This window comes from Rissa tridactyla, chromosome 6, assembly GCF_028500815.1.
Source record: "Rissa tridactyla isolate bRisTri1 chromosome 6, bRisTri1.patW.cur.20221130, whole genome shotgun sequence".
NCBI classification, from domain to species: Eukaryota; Metazoa; Chordata; class Aves; order Charadriiformes; family Laridae; genus Rissa; species Rissa tridactyla.
In genome coordinates, this window is record NC_071471.1 from 2,850,275 (window position 1) to 2,859,490 (window position 9,216).

Genomic DNA, 9,216 nt, shown 5'->3' on the forward strand with positions numbered 1-9,216 from the left:
ATGGATCTTTTCGTATTGTAGGGAAACACAGAAAGTGGAAAGCTGCTGTATGGAGTCCTACACGACGAGTTGCAGAAGCAACTGAAGGAGAAGGTGAATCGAGTCAATTTGCAAAGGTAAAAGCCATCCAGCTGGCCTTAGACATTGCTGAACGAGAAAAGTGGCCAATACTCTATCTCTATACTGACTCATGGATGGTGGCAAATGCTGTGGGGATGGCAAAAGCAGTGGAAGCAGAGCAACTGGCAGCGCAGAGGTAAACCCATCTGGGCTGCTGAATTGTGGCAAGACATTGCTGAGCGGCTAGGGAAACTAGTCGTAAAGGTACGTCATGTAGATGCCCATGTACCCATGAGTCGAGCCACTGAGGAACATCAAAACACTCAGCAAGTGGATCAGGCTGCTAAGATTTTCCAGACAGATTTGGACTGGGAACATAAAGGTGAACTATTCTTAGCTCGGTGGGCCCATGATACTTCAGGTCATCAAGGAAGGGATGCAACATACAAATGGGCTCGTGACCAAGGGGTGGATTTACCTATGGACGCTATTGTGCAGGTTATCCATGACTGTGAAACATGTGCCGAAATCAAACAAGCTAAAAGGTTAAAACCTTTGTGGTATGGGGGACGATGGCTAAAATATAAGTATGGGGAGGCTTGGCAAATTGACTATATCACACTCCCTCAAACACGTCAGGGTAAGCGTTACGTACTTACAATGGTGGAAGCAAGCACCGGATGGTTGGGAACCTATGCCATACCCCATGCTACTGCGCGGAATACCAGCCTGGGCCTTGAAAGGCAAGTCTTGTGGCGACATGGTACTCCAGAAAGAATTGAATCAGACAACGGGACTCATTTCAAAAATAATCTTATAAGTGCTTGGGCAAAAGAACATGGTATTGAGCGGATATATCATATCCCCTACCATGCACCAGCTTCTGGGAAAATTGAGCGATACAATGGACTATTAAAAACCACCCTGAAATTAATGGGGGGTGGAACTTTTAAAATTTGGGACAAGCATTTAGCACAAGCTACCTGGTTATTTAACACCAGGGGATCCATCAGTTGAGCTGGTCCTGCTCAATCAGACCTTTTACATAATACAGAAGGGGATAAGGTCCCTGTGGTGCATGACAGGAATATGCTGGGGAAAGCTGTTTGGGTTTCTCCTACTTAAGGCAAAGGCAAACCCATTCGTGGGACTGTTTTTGCTCAAGGACCTGGATGTACTCAGTAGGTGATGATGGAGAATGGAGAAATTCAGTGTGTAGCTCAAGGAAATTTAACCCTTGGTGAAAATACTCAACTCTGAGCTGTATGATGTTAATTGTTATATAATACTAACAGTGTTCTATAAGTGTTTTTCAGGATAACGTAGTGGTGATGAGACCTGAGCTAGCTTCATCAAGTGGTCTCCAGCAAACTCTTCAGGATGGACATGCTACCTGTGGACATGGACCACAATGAAGTTTACATCATCTTTTCTGCCCTGAGAGTCTGCTATGATAGATGAAAACCTGCAATTATGAACTAAATGAACTTAATGAACTTGAGTGTATAAAGATAAAATCATAAGTGAGAGATCTACATATCTATATATATGTATATATTTGATGGAAAAGAAGTGACAGTAATCTGAGCATGACACAAATGGTATGGAATAAGGGGTGGAGTGTCCTGGTTTGAGGTAAAACAGAACCAATTTTCTGATTTGTAATTTTACTTTTTAGCTGGGCCTCTTCTAACTGACTAAAGTCTGAAATTAACAGCATATTTTTCAGACACTGTTCACTCTCAGAGTGATACGACTTGATTATACCAAGGAACGGTATGCGCAAAGGCTCTTGCTTACACTTATTGCTATGACAACCAAGGTCAGCTAACTTCGCTGTTCTGCCCCGTTAGAGGGTCGGAAGCGGAGAAGCGTAGAGGGGTCCCACCCGTAGGGAGGAGCAGATGGGACAGGTGACCCAAAACTGGCCAACAGGGTATTCCATCCCATCTGCATCACGGTCAGTATAAAAGCTGAGGGATCAAAGGGGCAAAGGGGGCTCTGGCTCGTTTGTTTTGTTTTTTTTTTTTCTTCAATGGCCGACATCTGAGGAGGACCCTGTCTGTTCGTCTGCCTTTGATCCTGATCTGAGCATTCCTGGCTCTAGTTCTGGAATTCAGCTCCTGTCCGTCGCTGACTCCAGTCTGGGACTTCTCCTATGTCTGCTGGTGATGCAATCGTCATCCTGGCAGCTGGATACGGTTTTGTATATATTGTATACTTCTTTTTCTTTAATTTTTATTATTCTATTATTATTTACTATTTCTTATTTATTATTATTTTAATTAAAGTAGTTTAGTTCTTTTTCTAAACTCGTAAATCTCCTTATCTCTCCCTCTTCTCTCTGAGGAGGGAGAGGGAGGAAGGGCCATCTGTCGTTCTGCTTGGCCAATCCGGCCAAAACCATGACATACATCAACCACGTATCAAAAAGAAACTCAGATAGAAAGGACAAACGTGATGCTCAAGTCAGAGTAAGCAAAGCTGGTAAGAAGCTTGGTTCTCCCTTCCCTAGTGAGGGATATACGTTGCTTCTTGCCTCCCACCCCCAAATCCTGTTCACAAGGTCTAAGTGCAATGATTCATGGGAGCTTCAGTGAAGGTCTAACAGAAGCCATTTCAGTTATGGAACTGCTGAGTATTTAAATGAAGAAGTAACGTAAAACCATTGCACATCATACCGTGTTCATGAGAGTCGATTCAGAATTGGCAACCAAGACAAACACGTCAGCATCTAAACAGAATTTGTCAATCCAGCTGTCCAGTTCTGTAGTGACATCTGTGCCAGGGCTGTTGAGAATAAAAAACACAAACTCGTATTTATACAGCAAAGGAGTATTTGATTTTTAGAAACTGATAAAAATAGAGTGGGATTGCCTAAGGGCCTTGTAAGAAGATACAAAGCTCTGTATCTTTAGACTGATGCTTACCTCAAGCTTAATGCAAACAGAGCAAAAGCCAATTACCAGTTCACATTTATCAGTCACTCATTGGACCATTTACTCATTCCAAAATGCTGTTTCTAATGAATAAATATGCAGGGCATAATAGCCAATGGAAGCGACAGGCAACTCGTCAGAAATCCAGGCAGTCTCACAGAATGATCCCTCTCCCTGTATCCCAAGTTTTAGATTTTAATCAGAAAAGTACAGTTGTTCATAAAATATTTTTTCCATTAATAGAGGCCCACTTTAAAGTGATACATTATGCAAACTTGGCATAGATATAATAAGAAATTAAAATGAAGTTAAAACTACAGTGCTGCCAGTTTTTAAAAAATAAGTGGAATATGAGCATTAGGTCATGTTTGCAACACCTCAATTATTGCTGGTTCAAATTTCCTCTCTTTAACAGTAAAAAGATTATTTTCTCCTACAAGTACCTGTTCTCTCAGATTTCAGGCTGGTTTTGTTTTTTTTCCCCCTTTATGCTTCACCTTTAGCAACCAAGACTGTGCAGATCAAATCATGCCTTATATCACATCTATGCAAGGATCCCTTCCAGGCTTCCAGCATCCTTGAGCTATGCATAAGCTCAGAAGTGCATCAAGCAAACCAGCTCCCTGCGCCAGTCGGGCTGACTTTCTCTACGACTAACACAGGACCTGAGCTTGCACCTAAGAAAATAATGACAAACTCCCAGTAATTTCAAAGGTGAAAAATTAGAGATGCCAAAAAAAGCGCTACAGTTTATCAGAATACACTCTGGATGTTATTTTGCTGGATATGAAGAAATCATACTTACAAATTCACTCATATGCGAGTGAATCACTCTACACAAATTTATCACTCTATTAATGGATGTTGATTCTCATGAGGTACAGATCGCCTAACAGTCTGAAAAAGCATTACCAGGTCATACCTCGAAGTGGTCAGAAATACGGGCATTTGACATAGACAAAGCAACAGCTTTCAGAATTCTTTGAATACACAACTGTAGGAAATATTAGCACAGCACCTAAGCACACACAGCCAACACAGTCACAGTTATGTTTCGAGGTCATGCATTACTTTGATATGTAGGCACTGCAACTCTTATCAGAAGCTTTTAAAAATGAAGTTCAGATTGCTTACACTTCCCATGATCAGCCTGAAGTGTTTAAAAACAGGAAATGGGCCAAAGGTTTCTGCTGGAACAACTCTATTCACGCTTCCATACTGTTTTTTTTTTAAAGGTAGAAGTAGCCTCAGCCAAAAGGTAGCCCCTTATTCAGCTCAGTCACAAGACACTTGTTTGTTCCAACTGTTACAAGGCCAAACTCACTGCGGTGATGACAAGCAGCACTACACACAAAAGAACAAACTCCGTACTCTCTCTCTCTCTCAAAAAAAAAAAAAGCCTTCCAATAATTTTGCAACCTAACAACCATGACACAATCAATCAGTAAATGATTCTCTTTTATAGGAATTATAATGGCTAATTTATTTAAGAAAACATTTACTAAAACAGAAAACATACCTGTCCACTAAAACCAAATCATCTCTCAGCAGGGCACACTTTGACTTGGGCCAAAAGACATGGACAAGACAGCCAGCTTTCAAATCTTTATCCATGTGAAGCGCATGAGCAAGCTGATTTACTGTCTGTAAAGAGAAGACAAACATGAATACACACCACAAACAAGTCTGCAGGCCAGTCTAATTTGGTTCTCAAGGAAACCTGGACAGGATCTATCTTAAACAGAATTAATAGAGTTCACGCTTCCTTCTAGTGAATACCTGTGATTTATTATTTTTTTAACCTCTTAAGACTCACCAGCATCTAAAGAACATATCAATGTGGGCAGCTAAATAAGCTAAGCACCGTAAAGCCAAATGAGAAGCACATTCCAAATCTTCAACAAGTAACAGAACTTACCCTCAGTCCCATGAAAATCGATCACTCAACTTATGCTACGCTACAATCAGACACACATTTGTTGTTTCTCTGAAATATCCAGGAAAAATTGTGAAGTAGACAATTTTAGTTTGTTAGTTATTCCCTCCTAAGAACTTAAAAATGCAGAACGAGTTGGCCTTATACTGTACCTTGACACTCTTCTTTTCCTCAGATCCCTCTGTCATAAGATAAGCCTTATCTCCGTCTGTTCCCTCCACACTGAGAAAGCAGTTAGTCGTGTGGCCAATGCCACTAGGAAGTACCTTATCCCACAGCATTGCATTAATGACCGAACTCTTCCCGCTGCTTGTTCTAGAGGGGAAAAAGATAAAAGCACTCTGAGCACAGCACAGCAGCATCACAAATACCTTTGTCTTGAACTGAACGCACCCCCATTTCATTGCATCAGACCCACATACTGCAAGCTGCTTTGGGTGACAGAGCTTCAAGCCAGTACAGCACAGCTTGACAGAAAAGAACAGTGAGCGCAGGAAAAGTTCATCTGAATAGCAATTCCAAAAATCTTTCTTGGTATCAACATTGCCTATGCAACCAAGAAAACCAATTTTCATTTGCATAACACATACTGGCTCAACAAGCCCAACCTGTACTGGCAAGTATGATTTAGCTGGTATACCTCAATCCGTGTAAGAAATTTGAAAAGATACTGGCTCAACTTTGCTACACTGAGAAAAGCATCTGGCACAAAAAGATGCCTTAGATCAACTTAAAGCAATTGCTAAATCTCAGCACACGGTCCCACATCAGGGGGCAGCAGCCTGCTCTGTTCTTTGTGCCGGCCCTAGCATTCCTGCGGAAAGGAACCACTTGAAAATGTACGTAACACTTTGGGCAGAATTACGTTCTGTTCAGACCAAAATTCCACAATCCTGCTCACAGCAAATCTAAAGGAATTCCAGGGATGCCAGAGGAAGACATGAGAAAGCTGCATGACAGGGGCAGGGAAGGACTACCCTCCACAGTGGTAATCAAGTCCTTAAAATGTTTGTGAAATTATCACCTCGGTAAATTACTGTCTTCAGAGAAACATCTTTTCTTTAGCAGTCAGGAAGGAAATGCTGCTTCTGATAGTCTTCTAAGCATGAGATGAGGTATAGAAGGAGCATCGCTGTACTTACACCTTCAGATACATTTCAAAGCATTGCTGTCTGGGAATTCTCATCACAGCCAGCAATGACAACTCAGAACAATTTACTAGATGATAATCTCAACTGAATGAAGATTCCTACAGTAAGATGTGAAACAATGTACAAAAAAACCTCTCAAATTTATTTCTTGTGCATAACCCTTATAATGCGAATGCTGTCTTTAATAAGGGAACTTAATCTTGTCCTTATTTCAGAAGGAAGAGGTAGCTAAATTAACCAAAACCCTGTTGATTTAATGGAACTGTTCACCCACTCAAGATTCTGCAAGAACTTGATGTTCTCAGTAATGTCCTACTTCACACTAACGCTCTACCCCTCACCCATAAAGATTTGAGGTTTAAATATTACACAACAGTATGAAGTTACATAGACCGTAACTCATTTTTTAACTGCTACTTCCAGAAAAGCTCAGTGCTCACTGTACAACAATTTACAAATTTATTCAAAATGCCAAAGGGAGACTTTAATTCTCTTTTTCCTGCTCTGAACCTCTGCCCTTTGCAAAAGCAACTTTTATCACATATCACAGCTTGTGAATGTATTCAACTTCTAGCTTTGTCAAATATCAAGGCTGAGATATAAATCATTTATTTATCCCACATACTTTTCTTGTTGCTTTTTTTTTTTAAATAGCGTAACTATTTTTAGCAAAGTAAAGGTAAGACCACGGTTGTACACATTTTTTCCAGTACTATCACAGAATTTTTAGAACTAAAACATTAACATTCATGCGCCAGAAAAAAACTATGTAACCACATGCTTGAATTTAAGCACAGAAAAGTCAATCTTCCTGAAGCAAAGTGAACTAAGAGACCCCAGACTAGCTAGTAACATAAAAGCATTTGAAAGCACCAGAACTGTAGTCTTTTAGAAGGACTTCACTCTCTTATATCTGACTTCTCATTTGGTAAGGCATATTTTTATCATCTTTCTACACCCTCCAAATTTTACAGGAACAGAATGGGACAACGTTTGGAAGGCAGACATTTATTGGAAGTGGTAAGGCAACTGTCTCTGTCTATTTTCTTTTAGCTACTCATAGTCAAAACACAAGCGGATCAAAGTTTAGTTTTTCAGTACTTGTGATCAAACACAAACAAAAGTTTGCAACAGTAACAGTCCAGTAAAACAAAGATATTAAACAAACAAACCCACCACCTTAAAAAAAGAAAAGCCTTTCTGGAGAAGACGATAACAAACTCCTTCCCAAATCAAACAATGGATCTATAGAGGATAATTATTTTACAAAGTTTATCAATGAAAAAACATGTAACAAGACGTGCATAATTAATCTACAGTCACGAAGCAAGATGGTATCAAAGAAACCATCAGCATCAATTAGAGAAAAATGAACATGGTTATATGTATTATATTTCAAACAACAATTATACAATGAAGCACTAATTCCAGTACATTTAAATTAGAAATAAGGAGACTAAGCCCTGCAAAAAAAAAAAAAAATCAAATTAAGTTCTGGTAATTCTGTTTATTACCTGCCAAAAAATGCCACTTTCATGTGTCTCCGTGAAAGCACCTCACCGATGACTGCTAACTTATTTTTATATGCCTGTATTTTTGCTAGTTCGTCTTCTGTTGCTACATGTTCAAGCTCTGGGTTCCTGTACGTTGCTATACATAGAAAAAGAGTAACATAAAAGCAGTCATGCACAAAGTACACGCTCCAGGATATAAAATACAGATTGTCAGCACTTCACACGCCAACAAAGACCTGCATAAATTTCAATTATACAGCAGTAAGAAAACAAAACGAACAAAACCCCACTACAGACACTGATATTAGCCCTTGTCATTTGACAGCTCCACCACAGGCACTTGTGAAATCATGACATAAATCACTTCAGATTAATCAACGATCTAGCTGCTGATTCAATAAGCCTGTGACCACAGCCTGCAGTGCTGATTTGCCCCACTCTCTGCGACACCTGCCTCCTTCAGAAAGGAGAACCGGGACCTCTCATGGATGTACCAGCAAGGCTGGGCTGTCTTCTCCCTGCAGAGCTCACCGGGGTGATGAGCAACCAACCCCATGTGGCAACACTTGTGCCTCCACGTTGCTAGAACTTCTGAGGGCGTAAACAGTGGTTCTCTGCATTACACCACGTTGATCTACTTTTCTACTGAATAATGAGAGAACCTGTTTGTCCCTTCTTCAGTGTAAAGGAAACCACAACAGGACTTCAAAGACTGGAGTGGTTAAGATTTCAGGCTCAGGGAAAGATGGCCAGGCTGCCAGCCCAAGCGATGCAATCAGCTTTTCATATGTGTAACCATCCTAGGCATTCCTGCTAGCCTAACTTGAAAAAATCAATGTCAAATAAAAAGCATGGCTATTTCTGGAGGCACGTTTACACAAACAACATACTGATACAATGTATATTGCTGTAAAACATATTCAAAGCAACGGACAAGGCCTTTGTGTTTAAGGTGAAAGCTGACCTTCCACAAAAGTTGCTCCTTCGGTGACATAGTCCAGCAGCTGGTCGAAGATGGCAGTGATTGTCTTTTTAGCCAGCACAAAGTGCTTCAGTGGGGAGACGGTAGCTTCTGCCATTATGCAACTGAAAGGAAAGTTACATAAAAGTGACCAGAACACCCAACCAATTCCATGAAAAGTCACACATTTCTCACCCGGTCATTTGAAAAAAAAAAAAAAAAAAAAAGCCCCAACCAAACCAACACCTCACACCACCGTGAGTACCCGTAAGCTTACTTTATACTGCTTCGATCACCCTGACGAACTCTTCTCTCTTCCCCTCGCCACAGGCGCCGACAGCGGCTGACGAGGGGTTTAAACCGACTGCGTGCGGCCCGTTCTCCCCACACGAGGCCTTCCCTTCCCCTCACGGACGGCGGCTCTCAACGTCCCCCCGCCTGGAGGTCAGCGCCGTCCCCTCGGCCGAGCGCGGCCGGGCCCGCAGCGCCCCCGGGCAGGGCGAGGGGCCAGCCGGCGGCCCTGCTCGCTCCCGCTCCCTCACGGAGCCCCGGACCGTTCCGCCGTTACCCGGCAACCGCCGCGCCGCTGGCGGGGCCCTCCCCACCGCCACCTCCTCCGGGCCCGCCGCCGCCGCCGGGACGGGGGCGGACATCA

The 9,216-nt window shown here is 41.9% G+C and overlaps 1 protein-coding gene across 5 annotated transcripts in view; it reads right to left on the bottom strand.

Moving 5' to 3' along the window:
• Positions 1-9,110, bottom strand: part of MFN1 (mitofusin 1) — a 27,933-nt gene extending 18,823 nt beyond the window's left edge. For 2 of the 5 annotated variants that reach the window (XR_008467183.1, XR_008467182.1), the window contains exons 1-6: positions 8,839-9,110; positions 8,565-8,686; positions 7,601-7,736; positions 5,088-5,250; positions 4,519-4,643; positions 2,742-2,850 (exon numbers count right to left, since the gene is read on the bottom strand). Coding sequence is in view for 2 of the 5 variants with exons in the window: in XM_054207265.1 (XP_054063240.1) it covers positions 2,742-2,850; positions 4,519-4,643; positions 5,088-5,250; positions 7,601-7,736; positions 8,565-8,679 (648 nt within the window). In the remaining 3 variants the exon portion in view is untranslated. The remainder of the gene's footprint in view (positions 1-2,741; positions 2,851-4,518; positions 4,644-5,087; positions 5,251-7,600; positions 7,737-8,564; positions 8,687-8,838) is intronic. The other 3 variants (XR_008467184.1, XM_054207265.1, XM_054207264.1) reach the window with 2 other exon arrangements.
• Between the last annotated feature and the right edge of the window lie 106 nt (positions 9,111-9,216).